General features: G+C 37.1%; 1 protein-coding gene across 7 annotated transcripts in view; it reads left to right on the top strand.

The window, feature by feature from the left end:
- Positions 1-16,000, top strand: part of CDH20 (cadherin 20) — a 204,283-nt gene that overhangs the window by 160,277 nt on the left and 28,006 nt on the right. For all 7 annotated transcript variants that reach the window (XM_064578800.1, XM_064578803.1, XM_064578799.1 and 4 more), the window contains 3 exons: positions 203-370; positions 4,336-4,523; positions 12,463-12,716. In XM_064578800.1, the coding sequence (XP_064434870.1) occupies positions 203-370; positions 4,336-4,523; positions 12,463-12,716 (610 nt within the window). The remainder of the gene's footprint in view (positions 1-202; positions 371-4,335; positions 4,524-12,462; positions 12,717-16,000) is intronic.

Raw genomic sequence — 16,000 nt, 5'->3', positions numbered from 1 at the left:
CCTGCTGGAACAGTGTTTACTCACCATTTGTTTAAGCACAGTACTGTTTTGAAGCTAGAATTCTGACCTCAAGTTTAATAAAATATAAATGATTTGCATCTCGACTCTAGATATTAGCAATGCACAAGGGAGAAACCTAGAAGCTGATCTTAAACACTGAATTGGTGGATTTGTTCTTAAAAAAGTCTTTTCTATCCTGCAGGTGTAATTAGGACAGCACTCATGAACATGGACCGAGAAGCCAAAGAATACTATGAAGTGATTATCCAAGCCAAGGACATGGGAGGGCAGCTTGGAGGATTAGCTGGGACCACAACAGTCAACATCACCCTCTTGGATGTCAATGATAACCCACCCCGCTTTCCCCAGAGTGAGTACCTAACCAATGAGAGTATAGCTCTCCAGCCAGAGGAATGCACCTATTACAGAAGACAAAGAAAAAGGCAGGCCTGGGTTCCTCTTTAAGTTCAATTATTCATGGGTTCCCTTCCTACATTTATCATGCAATTCTCACATCACCATTTTCCTTCTGGGTCCCAACATCCCATAGCACTGAGCCAGTGTTTCTCACTTCCTTCATTATCACCTCTCTCTGGAGCTCTTGTAGACTTTTTTTTTTTCCCCTTGATCTCCACGCCCTGCACCCCACCCCATAAAATTAAATACTAAGGAATAAGATTTTGTTGGGTACGGTTGAACTTTAGAGAGCCACAAACCATTGTAGCATCTAAGATTTATGTTCCTATCTCTCCCTTCCCCAAACTGATGTTTGCCCCCTAGGATAAAATACTGCCCTGTTGAGAACGCACACATAGAAAATAAGCCAAACTGAAGGTAAACACATAGTGGCCCATCTGACTACCTTAACCAGTCAATTCACAAGAGTACCAACCACCTGCTTTCTAATGGCACTGGGCATGAGGGATACAAGATTCTTGAAACCTAGTCCCTGTCCCTGTGAAGCTTAAAATCCAGCTGGGGAGTACATATTCCACACTCATCAAAAGTTAACCAAGAAGTAGCATTTGCTGTACCACTTTAGTACAGAATGAAACTTTCACAATAAACTAAGATGAATGAAGGCTTCATCGAAGGATGATACTTTCACAGGGGACTAAAAAATATAGAATATTTAAATAGGAAGAAAGAAAAACATTCCAGAAGGGGGAAACCTCTCATTCATTTAAAAAATATTTGTTTCGGGCACCATCTAGGTATGGCATATAGAGCAGTGTACAAAACAAAATGTCTGCTCTCCTAGAACTCATTCGCATAGAACATGAATGTAAGGGAAAATATAATGTAAGGGAAAAATATGTATCTACAGTATAAAGACCTGGAAATAAAGTAGCAAATGTGATTTTTATGTTCAAAGACCCCCTAAAAATGGAGACCTGCTCTTTAGTATTTTAAATGTGTTATATTTCTAAATATTTCTATATTTTAAATGTGTTCTATTTCTAAAGGAAGTCACTGAAAAGTTTCTGAGCAAGACAGAAACCTAAAGGAAAGCTAATCTGATAGCCATGTACAGGATGTGTTGGCAGGAGTGGAGACTAGAAGCTGGGGAATCCATCAGGGAGGCTTTTAGAATGGTTGGGATTTGAACTGATAAGCACTTAAGGAAACAGCAGAAAGAGTGCAGTGGGACAAATAAGAAAACATAGATTTCTGCCTCCTGATTTCTTGGCTGAAGGAACCACAACAGAGGGTGGAGTCAAAGATGACTATGATGTTTTAAGTCTGGGTGACAGGGATAGAATTGTAGTACTGATAGAAATAGAGGATGCATAATGGAACCAGTGGCAGGGAAGGAGGAAGACAAATTCACATTTGAATATGAAGTGACAGCAGGACAATCTGACTGAATGTCCTTAAGGAAGGTGGAAATACAGAGCTATACCTGTGGGATGGAGCCCAGGAATGGAGAAGTGAATTTGAGAATCAGATGCCTACAAGGAGCAGTTGGAGAAATGAGAATAGTAGACACAATTCCACGTGAAAGACCTGACCAGGAAAATCAGGTTAAAAAAAAAAGAAAAAGAAAAGAAACTAAACACAGAGTCAAACCAGATTATCAGCTGAACAGCTAATTTCTGAGTCAGCCAGACCAAGTGAGTCATCTCTTTTATCTACGTAAAGACAGGAAGGGAATTCAAATATTCTCATACAACTGGTATACACAAAGACCCCATGATATTTCATCAAACAAAAAGGCAGAATACTAGGTAAGTATTTCACAAGTGGTGCAACCAAGTAGGCTACTAAGCTGTTCAGTTCTACAATACAGTGCATCATGGAACAGTTTGTGAAATGCCATATGGACTGGCTTCTTACTTTGTGTGGGTTCTATCTTTATCACTTCATGAATGGCTCACATTGCATACATTATAGACTATATCCTTGAACTACCCTATTCGGCTTTTTAAATTTGACACTCGACAGTATCTCTGATGAAGACAGAAAGAGCAAAAGCAGCAAGTTATTACAGAGCTCGTAAGTATGTGGATTTAGACAAACTGCAGGAAAGTCAAATCACCCCAAACATGACAACTTTACAACAGCATAACACAACACAATGATAACCAGGTAAGTTTTAGTCCTGCCCCACAAACCAACATCTTAACACCCATTCTAAAGCAAACATTTCGAGTTACCACTTTTTCAAGATAATGGGGAATCTAGCATAGAGCAGAAGCAAGGACTGTGTTGCAGAGAAGATGAAATGTAAATGTATAAAAGTAATCTGCCTGCAAGTATTCTTTGTGCATCATCTCTGCTTCCTCTAAAACCGTAATTATTTTTGGACTTTTAAAAAATTGCCTTTATCTCACCATTAAATATCTCCCCATCTGTCTGCTAAAACAAAGTTTAAATGATCTCACTATTCCATAAACCTGCCTTGGATAAACTCTCTGCCTTACTAATCTTCTAATTACTCATTTTAAAAATTCAATTTTCCTTCCTTGTTATAAATCTTACCATAACTGATCATGGGATGTTGGCAAAATGACACTCCTACTATTTTATATTGAACAAGCTTAGTTACCTTTAACTGAACCAAATTTAATGGAATATCAAGATCTCAGGCTATTTATTTCTAATATAATGCATCACATGTAGAAATTTTATGTATATGCTTTTTTAAACACAGAACACAAAGCTTTCCTGGTGTGGGAAAAATACTTGTTTATTTTTCCTAAAAGTTCTGCAATAGCAAAGTCTAATCCATCAACAATTTTGGAAGAGAATGGAAAGAGATCATGAAATCCAAGTGCCTGCCAGCTGACTACAGACATTAGCAATTTCCTGGCTCGTATTTGCAAAGAACAGGCATTATTTCTTCTCCTCCTGTGCAAGGGAGGGTGCTGTGAGCTGGTTGGGTGCTGTCAACCTCCCCAAATCAAGCCCTCACATCCCAGGCTTCCCTGTAGCTTGCAATACATATTAGAATAAAAGAGACCATGAACATATTGAAAATGTGATTGTGTGATTTTCTTTGCTATTTAGTCAGTCACATTTTGACTGACAAAATAATGAAGAATGTCAAAAAGTTGGGCCCCAGAGAAGGTAAGTGAGCGAAGACACAACTCTGTGGAGATGAAAAGGACCTAAATTTAATTGTGAAGCTGAGAAGGAGAACATTACCAACCCTGAGATTCTTACATTTGTGAGAACTTTTGGCATATTCTATTCTGGAACAAGAGAACAAGAAACAACAGAGATTTCCACTGGGCAGAACCAAGTGCAAGGACACATTGATGGACACATGGAGCTGGCGGGAGCTTGTTCTCTGTGGCTATTCCTCCTTTACAGATCACTGATGGCCGTTCAATTTGGGCAGGTGGCCACAGAGATGGAAACTCCATACACTGGCTTGGCCACAAAGGAAAATGTGGGCATTTCAAGTTTGAACAGAATAAATATGTACTTTGCAATCACAATGTTTTTTTCTTTCTCAGAAGGAATTAACATTTGGGGAGATAGTTCATGAGGAGGGACTGAAAGATTGGAAAGCAAGGTAATTCCTTCCACTCTGAAGGTGGATTCACTGAGATAAGAAATATTTTTGTTTTTATTCTGTCGTATTCTTAGGATTAGGTCAAGCTATTTTGGCCCCTCCTTATCAAACATCCAGTATAAGCTAAGACGACCTACTGTCGGCTCAGCCTCTTTGGATCTCAGTTTTTCTTCTGTAAAACTCAAGTTTTAATTCTTGAACCAAGCAAGAGAAAGACATCTTTTCCAGCATGCCTGATATGATATGATTATACTGCCAAGGCATTTTTTATAGCAACAGATTACAAGAATGCATGTTCTGACCTTTCTTCACAGAACATTATCAGATGAGTGTGCTGGAATCAGCTCCAGTTAGCTCCACTGTGGGCAGAGTGTTTGCCAAGGACTTGGACGAAGGAATCAATGCAGAGATGAAATACACCATTGTGGATGGAGATGGTGCAGATGCCTTTGACATTAACACAGATCCCAATTTCCAAGTTGGCATCATAACTGTGAAGAAGGTAATCCAACTCCTCTTTCCAAATCATGTTAATGGAGGCTTTGAATATATATGAGATGTTAGTAAGGGCTGTTGGGCTATTAATACATATTGCTTCAAATCCTTTGATAAACATTCTTTCCACTTCTTAAAAAAAAAAACAAACCTCTTACTCCTTTTGCTTACATGTAAACACTGGCTGTGTGATCATTTTACAGAGAGGGTACCATGTCATGATAAAAATATATTATAAATACTTCCTTTCTCCTAGCTCACTACTTAACCACTAAAAAAAGTTATTGTAGTTTAATTCACTAATGATGTTAATGAGTTGATCAATATTTTCAGTTGAATAATGTTCATTTTTTACTATTATTGTACCATAAATAACAATAAACCAAGCCATGATATTATTTATGAATCAATAAATAACACACAGAGATTTTTTAATTGCTACTAAAAGATCTCATAGATGCTAATTAGACTTGGAAAAGCTTTGTCAAACATAGCTGCTGAGTGGTATTATCACTTGCAACTCCTTTGCTTCATAAATTACCAAGTTTTCTGAATGTAAGCTATCAAGTTTTTCTGTAGCATAAAGCACATATGGCTATATTGGGGTGGAAGATAAAACCTTAAAAAATTGAAGTTTTAATATCCTAGTAAATATATGTGATGAAATTTAAAAACTCATTGATTTAATCTTCTTTCTCCTCCATTTTAAATACATCTAAAAACCCAAGGTATCTTAAATTATTTATTCAACAAATATTTGTTGAGCTTCTCCCTATGTGCCAGGTATTATTCTAGGCATTTAATATACAGAGTAAATAAAATAACCAAAAATATCTGCCTTCATGGAGCCTACATTCTAATAAAGGGAAGAAGACAATCAAAATACCAAGTAAACCAACAAAGTAATATACTAGAAAGTGGTAAGTGCTATGGTGGGGAGGAGTAAAACAGAACAAAAGTGATATCAGAAAAGCCAACATGACTTCGAATTTTAAACTGGGTGCTTGGGATTGGCTTCACAAAGAAGTGACATTTATACAAAGATTTAACGTGGGTAGTCACAGCACAGAGCTGGGCAGGCTGACAGTGCACAACCCCAGGAGGTGCTTTACAAATGACTTTCCGTGAGAACTGCACATGCAGCCCTGGAGACAAGGGAATGGGCATGGTGACTGCGGAAAAGTGTTCCAGGCAAAGGGACAACCGGTGCCAAGGCCCAGAGACGGGTCTCTGCCTAGTTTGTTTCAAAAGCAGCAAAGGGTTTGATAAGGCTGAGTTGGAGGGGAAGACCAATAGATGAAAAAAGTCAGAAAAGTAACAAAGGAGCCAAACTGCATAGGACCCTATAGGCTGCTGTAAGTACTTCTTCCTCTCAATAAAGCAGGGAACAACTGGAGGGCTTTAAACCACGTATGATGTGGGGCACCTGGCTGGCTCAGTCAGTTAAGCGTCGAGCTCTTGATGTGGGCTCAGGTCATGATCTCAAGGTCGTGAGATTAAGCCCCATACTGGGCTCCACACTCAGCAGGGAGTCTGTTTCTTTCGCTCGCCCTCTGCCCCTCCCCCCACTCATGCTCTTGCACTCTCTCCATAAAATAAATAAATAAATCTTTAAAAAATAAATAAAAAATAAAACATACATGGCATAACTGGACTTTCATTATAAAATAATTACTCTGTCGGCTGTGTTGAGAAAAGACCATAAAAGGGGAGCAAGGATGGGAACAGGCACACCAGCTGAGAGACTACTGCAATAATCTAGGTAGATGATGGTAGCCTGGCCTAGGGTAGTAGGAATGGAGACAGTGAGAAGCAAACAGAACCCAGATAAATTTTGAAAGTAGAGTCAAGAGGATTTCCTAACAGACTGGATGAGGACATGAAAGAAAGACAGAAGTCAAATGAGCAACAAGAACAGAGCTGCCTCTGAGACGGGGGAGTCTGCAGGTAAAAAAGGTGGCAGGTGGCGGCAAATATTGGGATTAAGTTCTGGACATGTTACCCAAGTAGAGATGTGTAGTAGCTGCTGGTTATAGGAGTGTGGAGTTGGAGAAGAGTTTTGAGCTAGAAATACAAATTTGGGGATCACAAGCATATAAATGGTACGTAAAGCAAATACAAGAAAATGACATTCCAGGGGCTTGAGCATAGATGGAGATGCTAGTGACATGAGCCCCACAGCACCCCAACATGAAGAGGTCAGAGAGAAGAGCAAAGATAAGCAAGGAGACTAAGGAGAGATCAGGGAAATAGGAAGAAAATCAAGGGAGTGTGGTGTTCTGGAAGGCATGAAAAACCATCTCCAGGAGAAGGGAAAGACAAAGGCTACTGAAATTCATGTAAGAACACTGAAAACTGACCGCAGACTTCAGGAATATGGAGACCATTAATGACCTTGATGAAAGCAACGGTCATAACTTAGAATGGGGCACAAGTTAATGTGTTTAATAACAACTTTACTATATGCTGTTCCACAGAGTTGAATTAACACTACTTTAGAAGGGAAGAGTTCACATATTTGTCCTGTATTCACTTAAGCAATATACAAATACAGCAAAAGAACAGATATATTCAGCATTCCACCAACCCAAAATCTTTACAACCAGCACCCAATGACCTCAAAACAGTGTAAAATGCTGATACTAACTTCACAATCATCAAATAAATCTGAATATAATTTAAATATTACAGTTTTTTATTTTATTCTCATCCCTTTAGAGTTAATAACATGTTAGAAGTATAAAAGATGACTAGAAATAATAATACAAATTTGGTATATGACATAGGATTAAGAACATTCCCCTACTATGTGGTATGCCTTAACTGTAAACAAGATAAATGCTCAAAGCTTCAGATAATTACTGATTCTTTAATGCAAAAATTTTCTTTAAAACAATTAAGCAATCAGAAAAAGAGTTTTTGGGATTCTCAATATATTTTAAATGTTATTCTGTATCTTAATATACAAGATAATGCTAAATAATATTAATTTATGTCAGATTATTAGAATATAGCTTATACCTTATTACAAGCCATTCCTTTTTTTAAAATATTAACCATTATAATTTTGTATCTGAAAGGAAATTCGACATGCTGTTTTCTCCAGCTCCCTTAAGTGGAGAAAAGATTAAACCTCATAAGATACAACGCTGTCTTTCATTGTCATTACTAAAACTATATCCCTGTTTAATCAAAACAGACATCAGTTTGGGCAAGGTCATCTGGATTTCTCTTCTGAACTTAGGAGGTGACAGAAAATGGAATTAAAAAAGAGGTCAATAAGTTGGGTAGATGGACAAGTCAAATATAATAAATACTTTAGAGGCTATTGACTGCTCAGTCTGTACTTTTGGAACAACATTCACTCAGATGCCTGATCCACACCCATCTTCTACTTTGTCATTAATAATGTCGTATAAAATTGAAACAGAAGTTCTGTTTTTGATTTATTTCCCTAAGCCCTATTATTTGTCTAAAAAGCACATGCTTTTTCAAAAAGAAAAATTAAGTTAAATTGATAGAATTGGGTCTTCATAAAACCACACTGATTACTACCCAGTACCTTGAGTCTTTTTGGCTTTTAAGTAATCAATCAATTGATTTTCAGTCTCTTAAGTCAAATACTTGAAAGATAACTTGAAATACATATTTTGCAGATTGCTCTTTACTCTAGATGAGCATGCCGTTATGCCATATTCCAGTCTTCAGCATGTCTTCCATCTCCCAGCATACAATAAAAGCAACTGGTTTGACTCCATTTTCCTCTTAGTCCACAGAGCAACACTTCTATAGTTCATCAAATCTAAGATGCCCATGAAATGTAAATTACATCACGGTTTTAGATACTACCTTAAAAAAGAAAAAAAAAACCTCTTGCAATTTAATTGATACAATGCCTTCTTCTGCCTTAGTTTATAGTTTTTGAAAAAGCTCTTGTTGACACAGACATAAGTGCTTCACTAATACCAGATTTACTCCCTGCTGTTGTTTCCATGCCATTCTGCCCATATAACAATTCTTGTTTCAATGTCGTATCACAGTACAATCTTTCTAAAGACATTTTAGAAGGCAGTGAAGTTCAACACATGTAGTATCCACAATGTGCAGAACTCAACTGAAATGCATGCATCCTGTCTCCTATTGGGTGTAAAGCAATTGTAAGATGCCATCAATTGGAGAAGCAACCCTATTTCCAAAATGTCAAAATATGAAAAGATGCACACCTTAAAATCACTGAAATACTGTAACATAAAATCTGTATATATTATCACCTAACCAGTACTTGTTAATACTTGCACTGAAAAGCTTTTTTGCGCTACTCAATGTAACATTTTTTTTGCGGCCTTTCGGGTTTTAGACCCTTGCTAGGCACTGGGAAATAAAAATCTAATTCATAGCCTTTGCCCTTGAGTCTGTGAAAGGGACCAACAAGCAAAGAAACATTTGTAAAACAAAATAAAAAAGAACCATAATGTAAGTATGACAAAAGCGCTATGGGAACAGAGGAAGGAATAAATAATCCTGCCTAAAAAAGCTGCATTACTATTTTGTGCCACAATTTTTGTGACTCAATTTTCAAGGCTATAATGCCTCTTCATTATTATGTGCTCTAACTCTAGGAAATTTCTTGAATTTGGAACTTAGGTTTTGAGATTACTATTCTTGGATTTACTATTATGACTATGGAAATAATTCTTTGATTTTAAAAAATAAGTACAAAAACTTTTCCTGAGAGAAAAGTTAAACTCGTATTTCATTTGTGAGCAACTCAAAGCTTAGAGTATTAAGGACAATGTCTTCTTTCAATTTTAAATAATACAATTATTTAAGTGAGAGAGACAATAATCTTAATGTAATCATCACTAGGTAACTTATTTTTAAAAAAACTTTAATTAAAAACTCGTTTTAGTCTCTCCAACAGATAGTGTTGGAATAACTGGATATCCATATGTGGAAAAAACCACTTCATACCTCACTATAAAAGTAAGTTCAAAATGGATCATCTACCTTCCTAAATGTAATAAACTAAAACCATAAAATTTCTAGAAGAAAACATGAAAGAAAATCTTTGTGACCGTTACTAGGCAAAGATTTCTTAGATATGACACCAAAATCCCAATAAGAAAGTGATAAATACGATTTCACCAAAATTAAGAGTTTCTTCTCTTCAAAAGCACTGTTAAAACAAATCACAGATTGGGAATAAATATTTGCAAACACATGTCTGATAAAGGACTCAAATATAGAACACGTAACCAACTCTTCAAGAAGATACATAAAAATGTTAAACATCATTTGGCATTAGGGAAATGCAAATCAAAACCACAATGAGATACTACTTCATACCCACTAGGACAGCTAAAATCAGAAAAACTGATGAAATCAAATAATGACAAGGATGTTAAACAACCAGAACTTTCATACATTCCCGGTGGGAATGCAAAGTGGTATAACCACTTTAAAAATTGGTTTGGAAGTTTCTTATAAAGTTAAAAATATACTTAACAATACAATCCTGCAATCCCATTCCTAGGTTTTTACCCAAGTTAAATAAAAATCTATGTCACAGAAAAACCTGTATGCAAATGTTCATGGTAGCTTTATTCATAACCATCAGAAACTGGAAACAACCCAACTGTATCTCTAGTAGAGAATGGATAAATAAACTGTGGTACACCCATACAATAAATAGTACTTGGCAATAAAAAAGGACAAACTATTCATTCACAAAGCAACATGGATGAATTTCAAATGCATCATGCCAAGTAAAAAACCAGATTTGTAAAAGTATATACTGAATGGTTCCATTTATATGACATTCTTATAATCGGGCAGAGCATAGATCAGTGGTTGCCGTGGGGAGGGGCTGACCACAAAGGGACACAGGGCAAGGGGTAATGGCAGTGATAGAACTGTTCTATATCTTATCATGGTGGAAACATGACTATATAATCTGTCAAAACTTTCAAAACTTTATACTAAAAAAGATGAATTTTAATGTAAATTATACCTTAATTTAAAAAAAAAATACAAAATTTACACCAAATTAGAAAAAAGACTTAAAATTAAGGGGAAAATAAACTTTACCTAGCTCAAACCTAACATAAACAACAGTGCCCACTTTGGGTTACCCATATTTAAGGAAAAATTTCAAGAAAACATTATGTAATTTACCAGGACACAGTGGATGTCTAGATTTAGAGAGTAAGTATAAATAAAATAAATTGGTAAAACTATTCCTTCAAGAGTATCATAATCTGAGTGGCAGACTTCCCTGTTAATAAAAATTGCTTTTTAAAATTATTTTTTAATTTATTTTTGTAAGTAATCTCTACACCCAATGTGGGGCTCAAACTCAGAATCCTGAGACTAAGAGTCACATGCTCTACCGTCTGAGCCAGCTAGGCGTCCCTAAAACCTTGCCTTTTGACTAAAAACTAGGGAGACAGTCAAGCTGGTAAAATGGCTGCTTAGTTTAAATGGGAATGGCTGACTCCACAAAACAAGGAATACAATGTAGGGTCTAACCATGCAAAACAAGTAATAACCAAACAGCAACAACACAAAACACTTTGTTAGATTTGAAAATACCTAATTTAGTTAAAGCAACTTCTACTGCTGTTTTTCTCAAAAGCAAAGCAGTTTATTAAATGGAAACATGCCTCTTTCTAACATAAAATGTGCTGACATTCAGCTTATTTTATGAAAAAAAGCAACAGTGAATATTTAGTTCACTACCAAGTAGATATGTGACTTTTAAGCTTTAATAACTGCTTTGCTATCCACTATAATTATCTTAAAGGACTAACTTTCCATGATTTTTTTTTATTATTGATGATGTTCTGAGGTAACTGTTGCTCAAAACACTTAGACATTTTGTCAGCTTAAAAAAATAAATGGATTGTTCTTAAGAGATACATTCAAGTTCACTTTCTACCCTAAAATGTTGTATTTATTTTGGCATAAAACATTTTTAAGGTAGGAATAGATTTAAAAAAAAAGGAGCAACCACAAAATTTTATGTATGACACGGAATTTTACTAGAAAAAGTTAAAGATTTGTAGATGACCTCTGAATGAAGAATTTAAAAATCTAGATGAGCATTTCTACTTTAACACTATGTAACCATGTCTGCTTCACCCAGTATTCCAAGCCTTCTGTCTCAGTCTCTTCAACTACAAAATGAGGCATTGGATTAGGTCTTTAAAAGAGATTTTTAAAGGACAGCATCTATGGTAAACTTTACACAAACATTGATCTGACACAGTACTCTGAGAACCCTTGTAAGGTGCTTATGGTAGTTTCTTAAAAAAAAAAAATGACTATTGCCTTTGTACTGAAGAATTTTTGTGGGGGTGCCTAGGTGGCTCAGATGGTTAAGCATCTGCCTTCGGCTTAGGTCATGATTTCCAGGTCCTGGGATCGAGCCCCATGTCGGATCCCAGCTCAGTGGGGAGTCGGCTTCTGCCTCTCCCCCTGCTTCTCTGTCTCTCTCTCTCTCCCTCAAATGAATAAACAAAATCTAAAAAAATTTTTTTAAAAGAAGAAAATGGAAAAGACAAGGCCTCAGTTATATGGATATTCTGAAACGCCTAGTTCTCATGACATTTTTTCAGATAAACAAGCAGCTTTAAAGATAAGGGGACCAGGTTGATTGAAGAGTAGGCAGGTTAAAGTACAGCCTGCCCAGAGTAACAGTGGATTCCCTGATCAGTACACTGGCTGCCTTCACCCTCTCTGAAGTGTCCAGATCTTCCTTACTTTCTTTACCCCATTTGTTGAAAATGACCTTAAGACCAAGAACTACGAACAAAGGAAAAATTCTCCTTGCTTTTCCCTTTGCCTCTTTTCCACCATTTTAATGAAGTTGGAAGTGTACCCCCTAGCCTTTAAAACCTTGACATATACGCTCATTGCTAATCAATTTTCCTGTCATTACTTTTCAGCCCCTGAGTTTTGAAAGCAAGAAAAGTTACACCTTAAAAGTGGAAGGAGCCAATCCTCACCTAGAGATGCGTTTTCTGAACCTAGGCCCATTTCAGGACACAACAACAGTGCACATCAGTGTGGAAGATGTGGATGAGCCCCCCATATTTGAGCCGGGCTTTTATTTTGTGGAGGTTCCTGAGGATGTGGCGATTGGAACAACCATACAGATCATTTCTGCCAAGGACCCAGATGTGACCAACAACTCAATCAGGTTTTTCCACAGATTTCACCTTTCTTATACCTTAGAATCTTCCCTTCCCTGGTATCTAATTTTCTAGCACTTTTTCCCTTTGTTTCTTCCCTCTCTGAAGACTCTCCTCTTCAGTTCTTCTTGTTTAAATAAGATGGCCTTTTCACGTTATTTAGAAGTAAAGTTATCATTATGTCTGCAACTCACTGTCAATTTGTTTAGCGAAAAAACACACACATGCGCATATGCGCGCACATACACACACACACCCCTACCTTAGTTTTCAATCATAGCCCTATCGACATTTTGGGGATGGATTCTTTATTGTGACAGGCTGTCCTGTGCATTGTACAATGTTTAACAGCATCTCTGGCCTCAACCCACTAAATGTCAGTAGCACCCTGAGTTGTAACAACTTAAAGTGTCCCACATATTGCCAAATGTCTCAGGAGGAGGAAGGGATGGGGGGATCAAAATCATCCCCAGTTGACAACTACCAATTCAGATAAAGCATAGACACATGACACCAAAAAGTTAAAAACTGTCAAATCTTGGGGCACCTGGGTAGCTCAGTCAGTTAAGCATCTGACTTTTGGTCTCAGCTCAGGTCTTGATCTCAGCGTTGTGAGTTCAAGACCCACAGTGGGTTCCATGCTGGGCATGAAGCCTACTTAAAAAAAAAAAAAAAAAAGTCAAATCTCAGTGATGAATACAAAAGTGATCAATGCACATTCTTTCAATTTTTATGAACCTTTGATTTTTCTATTATATATATTTCCATATACTACAAAAGAACATGGTAACTACTCCTGCTGTCAATGGCTTCGATGCCATGTAGAATGGCCTGATAGGGCTTTCTATTTCAAGCCTACATATGAGTCTTTCCAAAGTGTGTTTTGAACTTAAAGATTCCAATCAAGATGCTTCCCCATCAAGGCAGGGAGGAGAGCTGCTCTTATAGCCATGGCCATTTCCTCCCCTCAATTCTAGAACCAAAGTGCAAACAGCTGGTGGACAGGTTGACACCTCAACCTTCTAGAGCAACTGCCAAGCCTCTGAAGCTTGACACAAAACATCAGGATTCCAAGGCTGTTTGAGGCCATCTGTCACATTAATTGTTGAAAGTCACATGGCAAAATGGATCTGGGGCTTTAGTGCATATAACACATCTTAAATGCACCCCAATTTATCAAATGCCTTTCCCATCAACTGGTACTTCCCTCACCTAGTGTTTGCATTTAATGAAAATGTGCTTTTTCAGTTTAACAAGGATGCTTCTCTCCTGAGAATAACTATACTGGGGGAATCTGCTTCATCTAACCAACTAGTAAACATTTCACATTTGAAGGCATTAAAATGGCTAAAATGATTGTGTTTGAATTCTGATATTTGATTTTTAGAAGTCAACTAATCTTTCTAGTATGAATTATACCAACTTTATAGAAATGATATTTCAACCTTAAGCTTTTCAAATGTATAATAGGAGGGAAGAAGTGAAACCATATTATCCCCAGAACAACCATAAGATAAATGAAACAGATTCTATAAATTCATATTTTCAGAAGCCAAGAAAAAAATATATGTATCTTCTGATCAATTAGCTAATCTGTTCATGTTGGAAAAGATACTGTGGGGAAAATTTTATGGAGGGAGAGAAATAAAACAGGCATAAGCTTGAAAAAATTAGAGACCATTTCTAAAATAGTCAATCAAATATCCAGTGGATACTTCTACATCTTCTTTCCCGATTCTGAATCTGGATTTCCACATGGTAAGCACTGGAAATACAGTTGTTAGGAGTCACACTGCTAAATGACAAGCAAAAGAGACTGCAGTCAGAAAACACACACACACACACACACACACGCTCCTAGAGTGTATGTGCAGTATTCAAGACTAAAGTCATTAATTATCTCAAAACACATGCCGAAATGAAAGCAAAACACCAACAGGCCCACATCCACTCTTGCCATGGAGCAAAATGAGGTACACAAAATAAAGAATCCTGTCTGGCTAACAGAAAATGCTGCTTCAGATGCCTGGCCTTTGAAAATCATCAGTTGCCAGCATCAGGGAGGTACACAATAGAGAGGCTTTCTATTCCAACAGACCCCAGTCAGGAGGAATCCACCAGTGAACAGTCCAGAGGCAGGGAGCAAGGTCCCCTTGCTTATCCTGGGGCAGAACTCTAGGTCCTGAGAGAGAAACTGGCAAGAACAGGGTGACAGCCACAGGCCTGGAGATAACAAGATAAGCATTCAGACAGAGGGGGCAAAGAATTCCACTTATCAGACCTGGGGACAATTCTCCCTCTGCCTTTTGGTTGCAAAGGAGAATTCATATTGCCAAGATAGAGGGTTCCTGACTCTTTGTACTGTCTGACAGGAATGAAGAATGGTCCCTAGACTCAAGTAGAACATCAGGAGTCCTGAATTCTCACAGGGAAAAGCACATAAAGGGCAAATCCTTGGCTATCATTTAATAAACCCATTTGGAAATTACTGTCCTATGTTATCTTTCCCCAAATTGCTCATTTTATCCTTATGTTTCCTATAAAAGTTATTTTCTTTTAAAATAATCTGCAAGTTACATGCTGCTTGGCTATCTAATTCATCTTCTGCATTTTTATTAGAAATAAATGAGATTTATATTCCTAAAAAAAAACCACACATCTTAAATTGCCCCAAAATCAATATATCACCTGAAGTTAAGATGTTATGGATAAAAGGCCACTTAACTTTTTAAAAAGATTATAAGGACTTTCATCATCTCCTTTCTAGAAACTTTATGGCATGTTCAGGCATATAAGCTGGCCATGATTTACTAGTAAATCCCAAAACTAAATCTCCAGATTTAGTTACATATACATGAAAAATACGATGTGTAGTATCTCCTAAACAATTTAGGATCTCCTAAATTTTTAATAAATGCCCAAGGCACTTCTGGCAAGCAGGAAACTAAACCATTTGGCAAATGAAATAGGCTTCTGCTGGTATGGAAACAGCCTGCTTTCCTGTGCCTTCCTAGAGTGTATGTGTGTGGATTTAGCAAGCCTGCCCATGACGCCCTACCTTCAAATCGCTCCCAAATTCAGAGTATGTCCTCAGCCAAGCAAGTAAGCAGGGAGCCCAACAAACACTAGCTATCGTTCCCTGAAGGCAGTTTTGTATGTGCATATCATGCCTATTCTTCCCATAATAGGTGAGAATATTATGGTTAGAGAAAGGAAAACCACCTACATAATTCACTAGTGTGTCCCAATTTCCTCATTTTCCATCTGTATCTACACCTTTAATTTGTTCTCC

Source organism: Mirounga angustirostris, unplaced genomic scaffold (assembly GCF_029215605.1).
Source record: "Mirounga angustirostris isolate CCGP_5_RB_7025 unplaced genomic scaffold, mMirAng1.0.hap1 SCAF_14, whole genome shotgun sequence".
In the NCBI taxonomy this organism is placed as follows: domain Eukaryota; kingdom Metazoa; phylum Chordata; class Mammalia; order Carnivora; family Phocidae; genus Mirounga; species Mirounga angustirostris.
This window is presented reverse-complemented; position numbering and strand designations above follow the sequence as displayed.